An 18,811-nucleotide genomic window follows, 5' to 3' on the forward strand; every position below is an offset into this window, starting at 1 on the left:
CATCAGGGCACAAACCGCTGAGCTTTACCCACAATTTCAGGCAGGGGCCCCAAGCCTTGCTGAGGACCCCAGGACTAGTAGGGCTCAGGGACTAGTAGGGCTCAGGGACCTCGTGTGGGGATCACCCTTGGAAACCCTCCATTACTACCCAAGTTGGAAGAGAAGTTCTGAGCTGCTGGGGCGCAGCCCTGGCTCACCTCGGCTGCAGGTCCGGGGGTGCCTGGGCACAGCCTCCTCCGAACGCGGACGCCGACGCCGACGCCCGGCCCACTCCCGCCCCACCTCCCCGCCCAGCAGGCCCGACCTCTGGCCCTGCCCTGGCCTCGCCCGGCCCTGGCCGCAGATCTTCTCTCCAGCAGCCCCTTCCCACCCCCGCTCGGCTCGGGGCACTTACCGCGAGGCCTCCGGGGCCCCTGCGGCTCCGCCCGGCCCGGCCCGGCCCGCAGACCTGGCCCCGGTATCCGCCTTGGGGTCGGGAATGGAGGTAGGTGTGGCCCTCCCTCGCCAACCCCCAGACCCCCGCGTCCACTCCCCACCGCCAAGGAGGCCAACGTTTATTTTCCTTAAAACATTTTTACTCCTTTAAACCCAGAAGCATCACAATCTCTGAGGACGAGAGGGGCGGGGGCGGAAGGGGGCGACGGGGCGGGGCGGAGTTGGGGGGTCAGGGGTCTTCTCTGCGCTCGGGGAGGCCTCAGGGGCACTTCCGCTCCACGCACTGCTTCCCGCCTTCTTCGTATTCCTGCTTGGAGATCCACATCTGCTGGAAAGTGCCCTGGGTGCGGGGGGGGGGGGGGGGGGGGGCGGCGACAGCGGCGGTCAGGGGGGCCCTGAAGGAACGGGGAGAGGGTCGGGGGGCAGGGGGCGGGGCGGGGAGCCTTCCCCACATTCCCCCAGTGCAGGCTCAGCCCCTCGAGCCCTCTTCCTGGCCTCCCCGCTCCTCCGTCCCACCTCCCTCCCGCAACGGCCTCCCTAACCCCAACCCGCCAACCCCTTCATATTCTGGGGGCGAATACCCTCCTTCATGCCGGTCAACCATAATGTGGATTCATTCATTCAACAGGTATGAATTTCGCACCGTCTGCCCTGGGCCAGGCGCTGTTTTTGAGCTGGGTGGTGGAACTTGCAGCCCCAGGCCAACCAACCAGCCCCCCCCCCCCCCCCACACACGTATATGCACACATTCCATCTCCACCAGGCATCCTAACACTCCATCAGGCTTTACAAACTGGTCAAGTCTTCCCTCATTCCCAAGAAAAATCTTCCACCCACCACTCCTGCCCCTCCTGACTTGAGATGGAGTTGTCTCCACCCTGGTGGCCCACCCCCTCCTGAAACTTGCCCCTGAGGGTCTCCTGCCCGGGGCATTTCAGACTGTCTCTTCTCTTTGATGGTTGCCTTGTCCCTGCCTGAGAGTTGATGCCTGTGTCCATGGTTCTGTCCCTTTTCCTCTCCTTGGCTCACAGAACAAGGCGTCCTGGACCAGCTCATGCACTCCCTGGACTTCTCATGAGCTAAAACCCACCCCTCCCCCAATATTCCTTTCCCTTGCAGATTTCCACGCTGAGTAACAGAGCCAAATGCTTAGCTGTCTTTTGGGTACCTTTTCTTGAGTGTCCCTCAGAACTTCACACTCAACGTGTCCACCACTGAGTTTATTATCTTCCCCCAGTTCTGGCCCAAACTTGTTTCCGTGGTCTTTCTTTCCTAGCACTGTCCAATAGGGCGGTCACTGGCCACATGTGGCTATTGAGCACTTGAAATGTGGCTGGACTGAACTGAAATGTGCTCTATGTAAAATGCACACCGGATATGGAACACAAAGTCCAGAAAAAAAGAATGTAAAATATCTCAATCATTTTTATATTGATCATGCATTGAAATTATATCTGGATATATTGGGTTAAATAAAATATATATTCTTTAAACTTAATTTCACCTTATTCTTTGGACTCTTAAATATGGCTGTTAGAAATGTTTAAATTGCATATGTGGCTCACATTACAGTCCTTTTGGGCCTCATCCTAGATCCCCTTCCCTCTTGCTTCTTGTATCTAAATAGTGTCCACATTCTGTCAGTCGGACCTCTGGCTCCCAAATCCACCCCCTAATATCTACTCCTTTCTCAAACCCCAATCATAGTAGAGACCACTGGGCCCAATGAGCTTCCTAAATTATAATGAGACTGTCTACTGTGTCTGCTCACTGCCTTTGGCCTTGCCTGCCTCTGCCCCTGGCCCAAGCACCCTCCCTCCCGCTTTGCCTCATGAGTTCTTATTCAGTCTTCCCATCTCAGTTTGAATGCTCCTTACAGGCCCTTCATGATCCCTGAACTGGATCGGGTCCTTCCTTAAAGGAATCCCCTCACACTGTGAGGACTTCCTGTTTAATGGTCTTGGCCTCTAGACTGTTCCTGCTCATGGAGGCAGGGACCGTGTCAAGCTGTCTGTACACTTCCGGCACACAGGAAGCCCACAATAGCGGTGTGTGGCTGACATGCTCAGCCCTGAGCTAACTTCGGACTGTCAGCCTTCTGCCTTTCAGACCTTTGTTTCTGTCTCTCCGGGGGCTCCCCCTCTAGAGGACGTCCCCTCTGTATGGCTGACACTCTCCAGCTCCCTGCTCAGTATCTTGCGTCTGCTCCAGCAGCAGGTCCAAGCTGAACTCATCACCTACTGCCCCAGACCAACCTGCTTGCCTCCTTCTCTAACTGCCCCTTGTTCTTCACCCCATCCGCACTACAACCCGTGACGCCAGGACAATATAGCCTCCTTCCAAGCTTCCCTTGGGTCCAGCTCACACTGGATTCTTAAAGACACAGTCTTCTCCAACATGCCTGTGCCTGTCACCTAAGCTTCCCCCAAACCTTCAGTGTCTCCTGTCTGCTGACTACAGAGGGTGCCTCACCCTGGCACACAAGGCCACAGCAATCTCATCCCAACCAACCACTCCGGCTTCATGGCCTCTACTCCCTGATTTGTTTCCTGTGGAACATTAACCTTTCTGGGACCAGGCCTGCCCTTTCTCAAAAATAAATGTTTGTTGAATGAATGAATGAGGAGGCAGGCAAGACACTGGGCTTGTCCCTTTCCCACAGTCAGAGCCAGGCCAGACCCCTTCCCACTTACGAGTGAGGCCAAGATGGAGCCTCCAATCCAGGGGCTGAATTTGCGCTCCATGGTGCTGTTGCTGGCAATGAGTTTCAGTCGCATGCTCTGGGGGAGAACAAGGGCTTGGGGACGCGGACGCCTGGGTTCTGGGAAAGGACAGGGCTGGGGTTGGGGAAGACTGGGAAGCCACAGGGGGAAGGTTCTGCGCTGGTGGCCAGAACACTAGAGGTTGGGGAAGGAGGACGGATTGGTCCTGAGGAACTAAACCAGGACTGGAGTCAAGGCCCTAGTTGCGGGGAGGTTCCTACCGGTGGGGTCTTCTGGGAAAGCTCTCGATTGAGCCTGTCAGTGAAGCCCTGAAGCAGTGTGTTCCCACCAGTGACAATGACACTGCCGTAGAGGCCCTGAGAGCAGTGAGGAGGAGTAAGCAGACAGGGAACAGCCCTTCCCCGTCTCCCCACTTCTCCAGGGCCCCTTTGCCCAGCTGAAGGCTTGGGGCTCACCGGGCGAATGTCGATGTCACACATGCCGATGCTGGTGGTCACCACATGGCCCACACCTAACATGGTGTTCCCCGAGAGGCCCTGCAAAGAAAGGTGACCTGGGCTTTGGGCCTTCTGCCCCTTCTCCCCAGACTCCTGTGACCCTTCCCAGCCTCCCCACACCTCGGCATCGGGGGACCCCAGCCAGCCCCACAACAGTGCCCTCCAGCCAGCCCAACCTTGACATTGGAGGGATCAAACAGGCCCTCGGGGATGCGGAGCCGCTCAGCACCGTAGTCTGTGTTGTAGCCATTGGGCATCTCATAATGCACAGTGGGCATCTGTGCAGCCACCCTGCCCAGAAAGGAGCAAGACTTCGTTTCTGATCATCGCAAAGGACCATAGGACCCCCCTGAGCTCCAGGCCTGCCCTCTTTCCCACCCCCAGCTGTGGGCCCCACTCACTGCTCATCGTAGGGAGAGTCTGAGACCTGCAGCACAGAGGCCTGGAAGTCCTGGATCACCTCCTGAGAACCCAGGGAGGTAGTGAGGGTTGGCCACCCTCCTCATACCTCCACAACCCCATTCCACCTGCAGGGCCGCAGTCCCTTCCTGTCTGCTCATGCAGGGGACTAGCAGCTAGGGAAGGGGTGTTATAGGGGATCGTCTCCAGGGTCTCACATTGCACATGTAGTTATGCCAAGACTTGGAAACCTGGGGTAGCTTCTCCTTCTTCTTCCAGTTTGGTGGGGCGCCCTCCCGCACAGGCTCCTGTAGGGGTACAGCACCCTTCCTCATCCCATACTTGCCCAGCGCACCCTGACCACACCTACATTCCCAGCGCTCATTGGCTCTGCAGCTACAGGCACTGGGCTCTGCTCTGTGGCCCACAAAAGGTGTTTCCATCCCAGTTAGAGGAGGGATAGTGGGGAGAGCCTGTTCCCACGAATTCCACCCATGCAATTGGTACAGCTGCTCTGAAAGACCCGGGTCAGAGAAAGCTGAGGGAATAGGGAGCACAGTGGGAGACCAGAACCTTAAGGAAACAGCCTTTACTGAGCCATGTTCCATGGGGTGGTCCAAGCAGACCCTTGCATGTAGTATGTCATTTGCCACAGCAGCCTTATGTCGTGTTTCACGTTTCAGGGGAAGAAAATGAGGTTCGGGGAACTTCAGTCTCATGCTCTAGGTCACATGGTAGACGCAGACCTTGAAACTGACCCCAGAACTCATCACACTGGCCCTTCAGATCGTGCTATCAGCTGGCTGTGTGACCGAGGCCACGGCCCTCAGCCTGTCTGAATCTCTGATGCCTTGATTGTAAATTCAGAAACTGGACCCAGGGTCCTCTGAGGATCCTTGCTGCTCCCTGCTCTTATATCTAATGAGATAATGGGTCGGCAGACATAAAGTGAGGGCCCAGGATGCCCCAGAGGCCCCACCTTGGCAGCAATCATATAAGGTGGGATGATGTCAATGGCCATTTCTTGAAAGAGCTCCCGGCACTGCATGGAGATGAAGTCCCCTGCCAGGGGTGACTTGACGATGCCTAGGAAGGGAGAGGTGTCAGAACCTGGCCTCCCAAGGCACTCCCAACCTCTGCTGAGACCCCACCTTGCTGCAGGACGTAGCCATCATGCACTGGAATGGCCGTGGTGTGGGTGGCCCCACTGTCCAGTACCAAGCCGGTGGAGCGTCCGTTCGCAAAGCTGGCATAGGACAGGTAGGTCAAAGAGATAGCAGCAGCAAATGAGGGGGCAGGGACCCAGGTCTGACCTCTGCTATGCTGAGGTACAGCCCATTCCCAGTCTGCAAATGTCTCCTTGTTTGCGACCCATCTGCTGAAGGAAGGCTCCTGAGACCTGTCACTTTTCCCCTCTCTGACTCACAACATCTTCCTCTTGTCCTTCTTTCTGAGCTCCCAGCCTGTCTTTAGTCTTGGTTTTATGTCCTAGGGGCTCCTTGAAATTAGGGGCCATATCGCCCGAGTGCATAGCACAGGGTTCAATGCAAGGCAGATCCTTAAAAAAGTAAATGCTGATTAGCTGTTTGGGAAGGAAACGCCTGTGTCGTATCCGCCTTCTCTCCAGCCCCAGCCCCAACTTGGCCCAACTTTCTCTCTGCCCAACCTGATCCAAGAAATGGAAGTGACTCCTGACTGACCACCCCAGGGTCCAAGGCATTAGTCCACCGGGGCCTTCTGTACTAATGGGGTTCATGGGGGTGCCGGCCCCTCCAGGCCCTTATCTCCATGGAATCAAGCCTAACCCCCAGCTCAGCAGGCCGCACGCCCTCTCCGGCCCTCCACCCAAGCAGAGCAGCGCAGCCCAGAGGATACGCGGTCAGCACAGCCGTCTTGCATAGGAAGAAGGCAGGAATGTTGTACTGCTCAAACATCAGCTCAGTCAGCTTCTCCCGCTTGGCCCGCGTATTCCACTGGGGAGAAAGTGCAGGAGGGGAGGACTCAGGAATGGAGAGGCACAGCCCCGTGCGCGCGCGCGCACACACACACACACACACACACACACACACACACACACGAGGTCGTCCCTTTAACCCACATTGACCTTTAGAATGGGAGAACTATAAAGAAGTTTAAAGACCACTATCCAAACACAGGTGAAGAAGACAAAACTCAGAGAGAGAGAGTGATTTGCCAAAGGTTACATGGTAGAGCTGGGACTCAAGTCATAGTTTCTTGACTCCTGGCCCAGTGTTCTTTATTGTACAATATACACACTTCAGGCTCCTCCTAGCCCCCAATACATCTCTCTTCTTCCCCATTCTAATCATTTCAGAGGTAAGAAGGCTGGAGATATTTCTGGGTAAAAATGGTGGATTGAATACAAACATCTAATTTTATTCCCTTCTAGGATCCCAGCAAAACTATAATCAAGGGGCAATTTAAAAAGACATAAACCCACAAAAACCAACAAACCCATGAAAAGATACTCAATGCCGATGGCCATTAGGGAAATGCAGATCAAAAGCACAATAAGATATTACTTCACACCCACTAGGATGGTAATAATAATTTGAAGGAAAAAACCAACAACAGAAAACAGCACGTGTTGGAAAGGATGTGGAGAAATTGAAACCATTGTAAGTTGCTGGTGGAAAGGTAAAATGGTTCAGCCACTGTGGAAAACAACTGGCAGTTCTTCCAAAAGTTAAACATTAAATTACCATATGACCCAACAGTTCCACTCCTAGTTATAGACCCCAAAGAATTGAAAACAGGTACTCAAACAAATCTTGTACACAACTATTCATAGCAGCACTATCAGCAATAGCCAAAATGGAAACAACCCAAATGTTCATCAGTGGATGAATAGAAAAGCAAATTGTGGTATATCCATACAATGGAATATCACTCAACCATAATAAAAATCAAAGTGCTGATATATACTGCAACATGAATGAATCTCAAAAACATTATGCTATGTGAAAAAATACAGACATAAAATATCACATATTGTATGATTCCATTCTATGAAAAACACAAAATAGATATAGCCATAAACACAAAAATCAGATTGATGGCTGCCAAGGGTTGGGGCAGGGGGAGTGGAGATGGCTTTATGAAAATGGATTATCTTTTGGGGTGATGAAAATGTTTTGGAACTAGATAGAAATGATGGTTGTACAACATTGTGAATGTATTAAATTGTTAACATTAAAAAGGTTAATGTTAGCTGAGAGAGGGAGGGAAAGAGAGAGACAGATGTCCTCAAATGTTGGGAAAAATAAGAAAGGAGAAAACAGCACCATATTTTCCAAGATTGGAGGTCGGATAGGTGAGTGGTAACTGACTTCACAGATCCAAAAATGCTGACTCATAGGCAGTAGTGGAAAAAATCAGAAACAACCTGTGTTAAACTGCAGAATCCTCACAGGGCTCAGGAATGGGTCATTTCAGGTATCTCTGGAAGTGGAAGTGAAGGGAAAGCTAAAATAAGATTGTTTAAAGCTCTTCAAGTAACAGATCCTACAATCTTTCCCCAATTCCATATTACTGGGCTATTGCTCACCCTAACTCAGGAGAAAAGTGGAAGAATATGGTGAACATCAGTCCTATTCTCTCACTTGGCTCTTAGAATGCTGGTGCCAGGCCTATCTTTAGGATGGAAATCTTTCCTGTGAGTTACATCAAAGATATCAAGATTCCATATATCAGAGGCTGCCTAACAAACATCCCAGTCAGAGCAACCTGTAGCAAAGGTCATAGCCCCCACCCCACACAGCTTCCTATCAGCTTCTTTTATTTTTTGGGTCAATCCTCACTGGAGGATATTTTTTCCCTTGATTTTTAGAGAGAGTGGAAGGGAGGGGGAGACAGAGAGAGAGAGAGAAACATCAGTGTGAAACAGACACAATACTTGGTTGCCTCTGGAAGGGTCCTGACCAGGGCAGGGGATTGAACCTGCAATTGAGGTTCATGCCCTTGATCAGAATGGAATGCTCTATCCACTGAGCCAAACCAGCTAGGGCTCTATCAGCATTTTAGTCACTCATCTTTTCTTTTTAAAAATATATTTTTATTGATTTCAGAGAGGAAGGGAGAGGAAGAGAGAGAGGAACATCAATGATGAGAGAGAATCATTGATTGGCTGCCTTTTGCAAGCCCCTTACTGGGGATCTAGCCCACTACCGGAAATGTGCCCTTGACCGGGATCAGACTCGGGACCCTTCAGTCCGCAGTCCCTCGCTCTATCAGCTGAGCCAAACCGGCAAGGGCTTAGTCCATGATCTTAATCATAAGCAGACAAACAAGGATTTGCATAAATCTAAAAAAAAGCCTGTAAAATGAGGTAGAGCCCGGCTGGCCTGGTTCAGTGGTTGAAGTCGACCTATGAATCAGGAGGTCATGGTTCAATTCCCAGTCAGGGCACATGCCTCGGTTGCGGGTCTGGATCCCCAGTGTGGGGCATGCAGGAGGCAGCTGATCAATGATTCTCTCTCATTATTGATGTTTCTATTTCTCTCTCTCTTTCCCTTCCTTTTTGAAATCAATGAAAATATATATATTAAAAACATTAAAAATTAAAAATAAAATAAATTGAGACAGAGAACTCAAAAAAAGGGCAGGGGGTGGGGAGGGAAACAGCTTACGAGAACCAAAATTATGCAGGGACACAAAAACTTTCAAAAGCAAAATTTATAATATCCTTTATGAGATAACAGATGATATTGCACCCATAACACAAGAATAGGATACTCTAAAAAGTAGCATTTCTGTAGCAAAAAAAGAACTCCTGAAAATTAAAAATACAGGAGCAGATATGAAAAAATCAATAGAAGGGTTAAAAAATAAAGCTGAGCCCGGCCTGTGTGGCTCAGTGGTTGAAGGTCAACCTATGAACCAGGAGAACATGGTTCAAATCCCAGTCAGGCACCCAGGTTGCAGGCTCGATCCCCAGTAGGGGGCGTGCAGGAGGCAGCCAATCAATGATTCTCATCGTTGATATTTCAATCCCTCTCTCCCTCTCTGGAAGCAATAAAAATTTTAAAAATCTGCCCCCACTTTGTGTACCCATGTACTTATTAAAAAATAATAAAGCTGAGGGAATATCTTGGAAATTAGAGGGGAAAATGAAAGGTGGAAAAAAATACAAAAATTAGAGAACCAGTTCAAGAGGTGTAGAATCCAAATAATAAGACTTCCCAAAAGGGAGAACAGAGAAAATTGAGATAAATAAGTAATTTAAATTACTGAATTAAATAATTACTTAATTATTTTTTTCACTGATTGAAAGACACGGGTTTCTAGATTGAAATGACATACTGAGTGTCTAGAGCAGTGACTTGCAACCTTTTTCATTTCACAGCACACATAAACTAATTACTAAAATTATGAAGCACACCCAAAAATATATTTTTTGCCGATCTGACCAAAAAAAGTATAATTTTGATTCATTCACATTGAATGAGTGTTGGCTGTTGTAATTTTTTAAAAATATATTTTATTGATTTTTTACAGAGAGGAAAGGAGATGAATAGAGAGTTAGAAACATCGATGAGAGAGAAACATCGATCAGCTGCCTCCTGCACACTCCCTAGTGGGTATGTGCCCGCAACCAAAGTACATGCCCTTGACTGGAGTCGAACCTGGGACCCTTGAGTCCACTGGCCGACGTTCTATCCACTGAGCCAAACTGGTTAGGGCTGTTGTAATTTTTATTTATTTATTTGACAATCTAAGGGAAAAGAGGTCAGTGACTCTGACTAAATATTTAGGTATTATATGTTTTTAAAATTCTTGTGGCACATTGATTGAAAATCACTGGTCTAGAGCAATTAATGAAAATAAACCAATATAATAGTGTGAAATTATAAAACACTGAGGACAAAGTGAAAATTCTATAACTTTCAGAAAGGAAAAAAAATTACATCAAAGGATCAGAAATTAGATATTTTCAGCCTTCTGGGTGGCAACAATAGAAGCTGGACAACAATGGAGAAGTACCTTCAAGATTATGAAGAAAAATGATTTCCAATTTGGAGTGTTATGCCTAGCTAAGCTATCAATACAAGATCAGACACGCAAGGTCTCAGAAAGTTTACTTCCTGTGACTTTTCTAAGGCAATTACTGGAGGATGCGTTCCATGAAAATAATAAAGCATGTTTTAAAAAGTAGTCATGAGATGCAGGAAACAGGATTTTTAACCTAGGAGAGAAGCAAAGGGATTCCCTAAAATGATGGTGAAGGGAGATGTCAGGATGAGAGCTATGTTCTCTGTGTAGAAGGCAACCAGTCCAAAGTGGAGCAAATCAGTGGATTCTTGAAGAGATTTCTTCAAGAAGATGAAACTGACACAATGCCAAAGTATTAATTTTTTTAAAAGTATGTGTTGTCTAACTTTGTTCTCTTAAGATTTTTTGACTATTCTGAGTCCCTTGATTTCCATATGAATTTTATTTTTTAAAATATATTTTTATTGATTTTAGAGAGGAAAGGAGAGGGCGCCATAGAAACATCAATAATGAGAAAGAATCATTGATCGGCTGCCTCCTGCATGCCCCCTACTGGGGATCGAGCCTCCAACATGGGCATGTGCCCTTGACTGGAATCGAACCTGGGACCTTTCGGTCTGCAGGCCAACGCTCTATCCACTGAGCCAAACTAGCTAGGGCAAGGAATTAATTTATTGAGAAAAGTATAAATAAATGATGAATAATTTAGGTTCACACTTTTTTAAAAATCCTCACCCAAGGATATTTTTTCCCATTGATTTCTAGAGAGAGTGGAAGGGAGGGTGAGAAAGAGAGAGAGAGAGAGAGAGAGAGAGAGAGAGAGAGAGAGAGAGAGAAACATCCACGTGAGAGAGACACGTCACTTAGTTGCTTCCCACAGGTGTCCCACACGTCCCTACTAGGGCTAGGGGACCTGCAACCGAAGTACATGTCCTTGACCAGGAATCGAATCCGTGACACTTCAGTCCCCAGGCTGACGCTCTAACCACTACTGAGCAACCGGCCAGGGCTAGACTCACACTATTAAGTAGATAGGAAACTATGCAAAATAAACATCAAGACAATTTCAGTTCTAGGAAAAACAAAAGGTTGTGCAGGAAGAAAAAGTAACCATAGTTTATTGCCTGGCTCAGCCCTGATTAGTATACATAATAATAACAGTGTAAATACTGAATATTGATCTTAGAAAAACCTAAAATACAACTGTACATAAAAGTGGGAGTGCTGGGCCAGCATCGACCTATGAACCAGGCAGTCATGTTTCATGACTGGCTTCGGGCTCGACCCGCAGTAGGGGTCATGCAGGAGGCAGCCAATCAATGATTCTCTCTCATCATTGATCTCTCTCTTTCTCCTCCCTTCCTGTCTGGAATCAATAAAAGTATATACTTTTTAAAAGGTGGGAGTGCCCTAAGCTGGTTTGGCTCCGTGGATGAAGTGTCGGCCTGCGGACTGAAGGGTCCCTGCTTTGATTCCAGTCAAGGGCACATACCCAGGTTGCAGGCTCAATCCCCAGAAGGGGGCATACAGGAGGCAGCCAATCAATGATTCTCTCTTATCATTGATATTTCTATCTCTCCCTCCCTTTCCCTTTCTCTCTGAAATCAATTAAAAAAAATTTTTTTTAAAAGGCGGGAGTAGCAAATATGTGTGATGTGGGCTGGGGGAGGAAAGAGAGCTAAATGCTCATTTTCTATAGTTGGAAATCCATGGATAATGCCTAAAACTAAAACATCCACAGGTAACATTTTAAGTATGTTAGTGATTTGAAAGAAAATGACAAAATTAGCTAAAAGAGAGAAAAGCAGCTGCCTCTGGAAAAGGTAAATGGACGAGAGCATAAATGACAAATTTTTTCCTTAACAGACTTTATAAAGAAAATTGATTATTTATGTGCATATATAGCATTGACAAAAATTTAAGTTAAAAGTTCAAAACAGGACTTTACAAGAAAAATGAAAGTGGATAAGGCTGGCTGGGGGAAGGGTGAGTGGATAGAGTAGGAGGAGAGAGAGGGATGGAGACCAAACCAGGGCGGAAGGAAGAAGATGTGGTTGGAGGGAAAGTCTGAAAATTGAGGTGGGTGAGTGATGACAGAGGCTTGAGGAGAGGTGAATGGTGGGCCCCGGGTTGGACTAGCGCTGGAGGAGGCACTTACCGGCGCCTCAGACATGAGCACTGGGTGCAGGTTTGGCTCGGACTTGACGTGTTTGCTGTAGGTGTGATCCAGGATGGCGCGGAAGCACTCCCAGTCCTCGACTGGGGCCAGGATGCCAGCAGGAAGAGATGAGGTTGGGCAGGCAGGGGTGCAGAGACAGGAAGGAGAGGAAGGGGAAAGACCAAGTCCAGGGGAGGGGAAGTGGGATCAGCTCCGGTGGCAATCCCCCCTTCCCAGGTGTCTGGGAACTGGGCTGGGAACTGGGCAGCTGTGGGAAGCAGTGAGGGGATCCCTGGGACTTGGGTGGCTGCAAGGAAGACTCCATGGGTGTGGGGTGCTGTGTCCCGGACTGAGGGGTGGACTTCAGGTCTGTGCCAGGAGGCGGTGGATGGGGGCCCCTTACTCATGCCATTTTTGAGGGGTGACATGACCTCCGCTCCATCTCGAGGCACATGCAGGGCGTTGGTGTCGATGTGAAAGATCTTCCCTTTCTTCTCTTTCTCCCCCTCCAGCTCCAGCCCGCACCCCTCCTCTGCGGCCAGCAGCCCCACTGTGGTAGGGAAGTCAGCCTGGAGGCGTGAACCGGCGGGGAGAGGGATCAGCCTCCTGCCCCAGTCCCAGCCCTCGGCAGGGCCTCAGCCCGCCCTGGGTTGACTCCCACATTCCCGCTCAGCAAAGCTGCTCTCTGGGCCGAGAGCCCGGGGTTCCTGGGAAGCCTGGAGAGGCGCCCGTCCGGAGGCCCTAGGGTTTGGGAAGGGGCTGGAAGGCTCACCTTGGGACAGTCCTCCCCAGCGTATCCAGCGCGGACTGAGAAGGAGCCAATGTCAAAGACCAGCGCGCCCACCTCATCTGTGCCGGGAGACAGGTGTGTGAGGGGGTCTCCCCGACTCCCCTCCCCTGGATCGTCCGAGGAGAAGTCTCGGCAGAGCCACCTTCAACACCGGCCGAGACGCGGGAGCTTGGCTTGGAGTCCGGAGTCAGGCTCCCAGAGTCCCTTCTTGCCCAGCGGCCTTATGCAGGCCGGTGTCTTTGCTGGCAAGGAAGGGGTCGGGGCCGGGCGTGGTGGGTTGAAGGGTGCAGAGGTTGGGCCAGGTGCGCGCGCGAGACTGGGGAAGCCCGAAGGTAGGAGGGGCGCAGGACCCCAACCCAGGGCTGGACCCGCTCGAGCACCGAGGTGACAGGCCCCGGGGTGCCCAGCGCTTGAGTCGCGCCAGTCGGGGCGCAGGGCTGCAGGTGGGGCCCCACCAGGCTTGAGAGGCCGAAGCCGGAGGCTCGCTCACCTCCGCCGTAGACGCCCCCGCTCATAGTGCCCGCTTTAGCTCCGCTCGCGGCCCGTGGGCGGCGGCGGGATCAGCACCGAGGCGGCCGGACAGCTCCCGGGATCCCGGGTGGGGCGGGGCGCGGGGCGGCCAATCGCAAGGCCGGATCCCCCACCCCCAACAGCACTGCGGATTGGGTACGAAGAGAGACAATGACCCAGCCGGGGGCTGCTGCTTTAAAGGGATAGACACCACTGCCTTCGGTTAGTTAGCGAGTGGTTAGCAAGAACGGTGAGACGGGCCCTGAAGGATAGGCAGGCAGAGAGCAGGAGTACCCAAGAGATGGCGACCACGGCCATCCGGAGACCAGGATTCTGCAAGGTGACTGCTGCGGGGGGCCCCTCCTCCCTTACCTTTTTTAAAAAAAAATTGATTTTGAGGGAGAGAGGAAGGGAGAGGGAGAGAAAGAGAAACATGATGTGAAAGCGGAAGACTGCCTCCTGCACGCCCCCTACCGGGGTTTGAGCCCGAAATCTGAGCGTGTGCCCTGACTGGGAATCAACCACCAGCCTTTTGGTGCACTGGATGATGCCCAACCCGCTGAGCCACACCAGCCAGGGCTGCTACCTTACTTTTTAAATTGGGACCAAGGAGAGGGTGCCATAGGCTGGGAGAGTCATCCACCCTCAGGTTCCTGAGAAAGGTTCTGCCATACCCAGGCCTGAATGAGATAAGGGGAGGGGGGGAGAAGTGGGGGCGGGGGAGGAGAGGGAAATGTAGGGGAGTGGGGGTGTCTCACCTTCTCTGTCTTTCTGATGGCCCCTCTTTTCCTTGTCTGTCCCTTGGTGCCTGAGCACACTTACGTATGCATTCATACATGGTGCTCAGCTAACCCAGCCTCAGCTTCCTTTCCCTATTCTATCTTCATCTGTTCTCCTCAGAAGATATTTAACAAGTAAACAACTAGAAGGCTCCTAGATTCTTCTGGGCTCCTGGCATGAAGCCACCTCCACAGCAGTTTTGATAGCAAAGGTGAAGGTGCCTGCATTGTTTCAGCTGTGAGACTCTTATGTGAGTATGTGTATAGGTGTGTGCTTGTATGCATGTGTTTGTATGTGTCAGTATGTGAATGCATCTGTGTGTTGGAGGCACTTCCACCTACTTGTTTTGGGTTGGGGAGCATTAAGATTAGAGGGAGAGGGTACTGTGTGATGGGAGAATGCCCCTGAAGGTTCTCTGCTCACCAGATGCCCACTCTGGAAGGACAGATGGCTTGAGTTGGTTCATAGATAAACCCCTGGCAACCTGGGTGTTTCACATGCTGAGGGTTGGTTCCACGTCTAGGCCTGGCTCCCCAGATTGGAGGAGTCCAGGCTTCAGTGGGAGGGATGAGCTATAAGGAATATAGCTTACTCAAAAGCTGGGAAATTGAAATATTCTTGAGCGACCTTTGGTCAGTCATTGGCTGCTATAAATTGAGGCCCAGATGAATTGGATGAGCCCCTTAACTTCCTAGCGCCTGCATTGTTTTCATCTTTCAAAATGCTGAAGTGATAATTAAAGGGACACTGGAGGGGAAAGTAATTTTATTTAGGGCCTTCACGTCTCCTTTTGTTGGTATTTAATGATGTTTCTTCACTTCTTCTGTAAATTCACCTGTCAGTTCCTACTGCCCTCTCTCCCACCCCAGTCTGGATCTCACATTCAGAAACTTCCCCAGTTGAGAGAAACCTTACTGATCCAACTCTAGATTGTACATGGATGTAGAGGCGGACCCCTGTTTTGGGTCACATAGCCAACTGGGAAAGAGCCAGGACTAGAAATCACATCTCTTATCAGCCAGTTGACAGATGACTGTATCATAAAACCTTTCTGTGCCTCTCCAAGCTTCACTCTTCCCATCTGTAGGACAGCTGTAGGACTTAATCTGATGCCAGAATCAAGTGCCTAGCTAAGAGCTGGGCATGTAAGACTACTCAGTAAATGTTGGGTCCCAAGAATGTCCCTGGGGAATTTTTGAGGCTTTAATGTCATTATTCATAAGTTAGAAATCTAGCACATCTCTATCTGGTAATGATAAGTGAATTTTCCTGTGATAGTTGGTGGAAAAGCTAATTGAAAAGCTAGTTGCCTAACTACAGGACTAGACTTGGCCAAGTCAACTGTGGCCAATCTTCATTTGTCATTGGATCTGACATGCTATTCTATTATGGAAGTAGTTAAGGTAAAGGTTAGTAATATATTTCATTCATCCATTCATTAATTTAATAAGCATCTTTTATGTCTACCATGTGGCAGACATTGTGCATGGCATGGGAATGCTGCAGTGCATACTATATATCCCAGCTCTCAGGAAGTTTGAGTGTAGCAGGGAGCTCAGGTATACATGAAAATAGGATGAAATGGAGGCCTAAAGGAGGGAGGGGCCTCCTGTCTTTGAGAGTCCAGGGAGGCTTCTAGAAGTGAAGTCTGAACTGAATTGTGAAGGATGAATAGGCTTCACTAGTGAACAAAGTGGGAAAGGTCTTCCTCATAGAGAATAGCATGTGCAGAGGTCTAGAGACATGAACATTTCTGGCATATGTGGAGCTCAGTGTAAAAGGAGGGTTGGATATGAGCTGGTGGCAGAGACCACTGTCAGGGAGAGATGAGACTGGAAAAGTAGCAAAAGATAAGTTCTTTCGTGCCTGGACTCTATTTTTTTTTTAAATATTTTTATTGATTTCAGAGAGGAAGAAAGAACGATTTATAGATAGCTGGATAGACAGATCAATGATGAGAGAGAATCATTGATCAGCTGCCTCCTGCATACCCTGGGGATTGAGCCAGGGCATGTGCCCTGACAAGGAACTGTACTGTAACCTCCTGGTTCATAGGTTGATGCTCAACCACTGAGCCACGCTGGCCAGGCCTGAATTCTATTTTTATTTAGTAAACACAAAGCATCTACTATGTGCCAGGCACTGTTATTAATGTTTTACAAATATTGAGTAATTTAGTCTTCATAATGACCCAATTATTACCTGCATTTTGCAGGGGAAACAGGCATAGAGAGATTAAGTGACTTGCCCCAGGTCACTCAGCTGGTAAGTGACAGCTGAGATTTGAACTGTGAAAAGTATTGATCCTGGGGGAAATGTTGCCATGCTTCTATTCATTTCATAGATGTTCTGTAGGTGCTTGATAGACACTGGGAATAAAATGGCTTATATAACTTATGCAACTCTTCTCGGGTTTAATGTCTATCCTGGAAGATGGATGATTAAACGGTTAATTCAATAAAGTCAACTGGAAGTTCTCACATTACAGGTGCACATTCAGGAAAGCCAAATCTGAGCACCTGGTAATGACATCAAAGATGGTAGGACCAGGACCCTCAGACCCCACACCTTGGAAATGATTTGGCTCTTATGAGGGTCTGCTCATTGCTTGGTGAGCTCTCCTTCAGCTCTCTACCAGATAAACCAAGTGTCTTGGCTTTGTAGGGAACCCCTAGCCAGGGGAGGCAAGTGCCCAGAAATAAACAACCCAGTAAGGCTGAAATAGGAATGCAGCCAGCATTGCAGTGAGGCACAAACAACAGTGTGGTCAGGGAGACAATACTGAAACTAAGCCTGAGGAAATTACCTGCATTTTGCCAGCTGACAAGGAAATAGAGTTGGAATGGGGATGGAAGGCATTCTGATCGAGAGGGTACAGGACCCAGCCTACATGTCATGCAAAGAAGTTCGGTCCTTCTCATGAAATCGATGGGGAACTGTCACATGGTTTTGAACAGCCATATTATATGATCCAATTTGCATTTTAGAAAGATATCTCTGGCAGTTATTTGGTTGTTTGATTAGAGAGGGACTATCCTAGAGGCCAGGAAATAGGCAAAAATCAAGGGAATAGCAGTTGGCATACAGCAGAAGAGATGGATTTAAGAAATATACAAGAAGCAGCATTGACAAGATGTATCCACCAGTGTGTAGACTGCTAGCCTTACATCAATAGTCATCTCCCCCTTTTCTTTTTTAATAATGTTTTAGCTAAGTATATGGCTAGAGACTACATTTCCCAGCCTTCCTTCATTCTGGCCAACTTCTGAGCAGAAGTTAGTGGTGTCCTTAAATAGGAAAGCACTTGTGCTTCCCATCCCCCACCCCAATCTCATCTCAATGCTAGTGGAAGCTGCCTGGGCCACTCTGGTCACAGAGATGGATGCTAAGTGTTGATGATGGCAGAGGTGTCCCCACAGTCCTGAAGTCTCTGTTATAGCAGTTTGGACTGTACTAACGAGTTGAGCATACTTTGGATATGTGCAGTAAGGAAGTGAGAAGCTCCTGGGTGGATGGTGTTAACTGGGCCAAGAGATTCAAAGACAGGGTAGAGTTGGGTAGACTGGGGTGGGGTAGAAGAAGATAAACTTAGTTTTGAATATATTGAATGTGAGATGTCTGAGAACAGTGGTGTGTAGTAAATGTTTTAACAATAAGCTCTTTGAGAAAGAGGAGCCCTGACTGAAACATTTGCTGATTTCCATGGTGTAAATATGTCCACCGTCATGATTATAAGTTACTACAATAAATATGATTTCACTGAGCAAGGAGGAGTGGGGAAGAGAGGTACACAATGGGACCTTGTTAGCTGGTCCGAGCTGGAACAAGTTGATGCTAGCACATCACTGTCCATAAGCATTCAGATGGAGATATTCAGTCTGCAGACAGACATACACCGAGTCATGAAGAAAGATATCTGGGCTGCAGACAGAGGTTTGAGAGTTATGAGCAATTAGTGGGTAGTTAAAATCACAGTAATAGATAACATCACCAGTGAATAGCACAGCAGTGAGAAGAGGAGGCTGAAGTCAGGATCCTGGGGGATAAAACCCCACACAAACAAGGTTTCCAGAATGCCCTGAGGAGGGGAAGAAGCCTGTGAAAGAACAGTCAGAGGAAGGAGGAAATGCCTCATTACTTGTCAGAGCCAGGTTCTCCACATGTGCTCTAGGGCTTCTGTCTCCTCAGAGAAATTGGTCATCCCCTACCTCTCTGAATCCTTCACCTCCCTCACCCACCTTCACCCACACGTCCTTTCCATTATCCTTTAAACAAACTCTAGTACAGTGGTTCTCAACCTTCCTAATGCCTCGACCCTTTAATACAGTTCCTCATGTTGTGGTGACCCCCAAACATAAAATTATTTTCATTGCTACTTCATAACTGTAATTTTGCTACTGTTATGAATCGTAATGTAAATATCTGATATGCAGGATGTATTTTCATTGTTACAAATTGAACATAATTAAAGCATAGTGATTAATCACAAAAACAATATGTAATTATA

The 18,811-nt window shown here is 48.8% G+C and overlaps 1 protein-coding gene across 3 annotated transcripts; it reads right to left on the reverse strand.

Moving 5' to 3' along the window:
- Positions 1 to 553: 553 nt before the first annotated feature.
- Positions 554 to 13,847, reverse strand: ACTL6B (actin like 6B). 3 transcript variants are annotated; one of them, XM_081089728.1, is made up of 14 exons: positions 13,505 to 13,847; positions 12,997 to 13,073; positions 12,628 to 12,793; positions 12,225 to 12,325; positions 5,930 to 6,027; positions 5,206 to 5,300; positions 5,034 to 5,140; positions 4,273 to 4,362; positions 4,057 to 4,118; positions 3,832 to 3,946; positions 3,614 to 3,694; positions 3,419 to 3,514; positions 3,129 to 3,215; positions 554 to 775 (listed from the first exon to the last, which is right to left on the reverse strand). In XM_081089728.1, exons 1-14 carry the CDS (start codon positions 13,527 to 13,529, stop codon positions 695 to 697), a joined length of 1,281 nt encoding a protein of 426 aa, XP_080945854.1. In that variant the 5' UTR covers positions 13,530 to 13,847; the 3' UTR covers positions 554 to 694. The 3 variants fall into 3 exon arrangements, with proteins under 3 accessions (XP_080945854.1, XP_080945856.1, XP_080945855.1); XM_081089730.1 differs by lacking the exon at positions 12,628 to 12,793 and having other exon boundaries at positions 12,225 to 12,279; positions 13,505 to 13,614; XM_081089729.1 differs by lacking the exon at positions 4,273 to 4,362 and having other exon boundaries at positions 13,505 to 13,614.
- Positions 13,848 to 18,811: the final 4,964 nt, after the last annotated feature.

This window comes from Myotis nattereri (assembly GCF_964212035.1).
Source record: "Myotis nattereri genome assembly, chromosome: 4".
In the NCBI taxonomy this organism is placed as follows: Eukaryota; Metazoa; Chordata; class Mammalia; order Chiroptera; family Vespertilionidae; genus Myotis; species Myotis nattereri.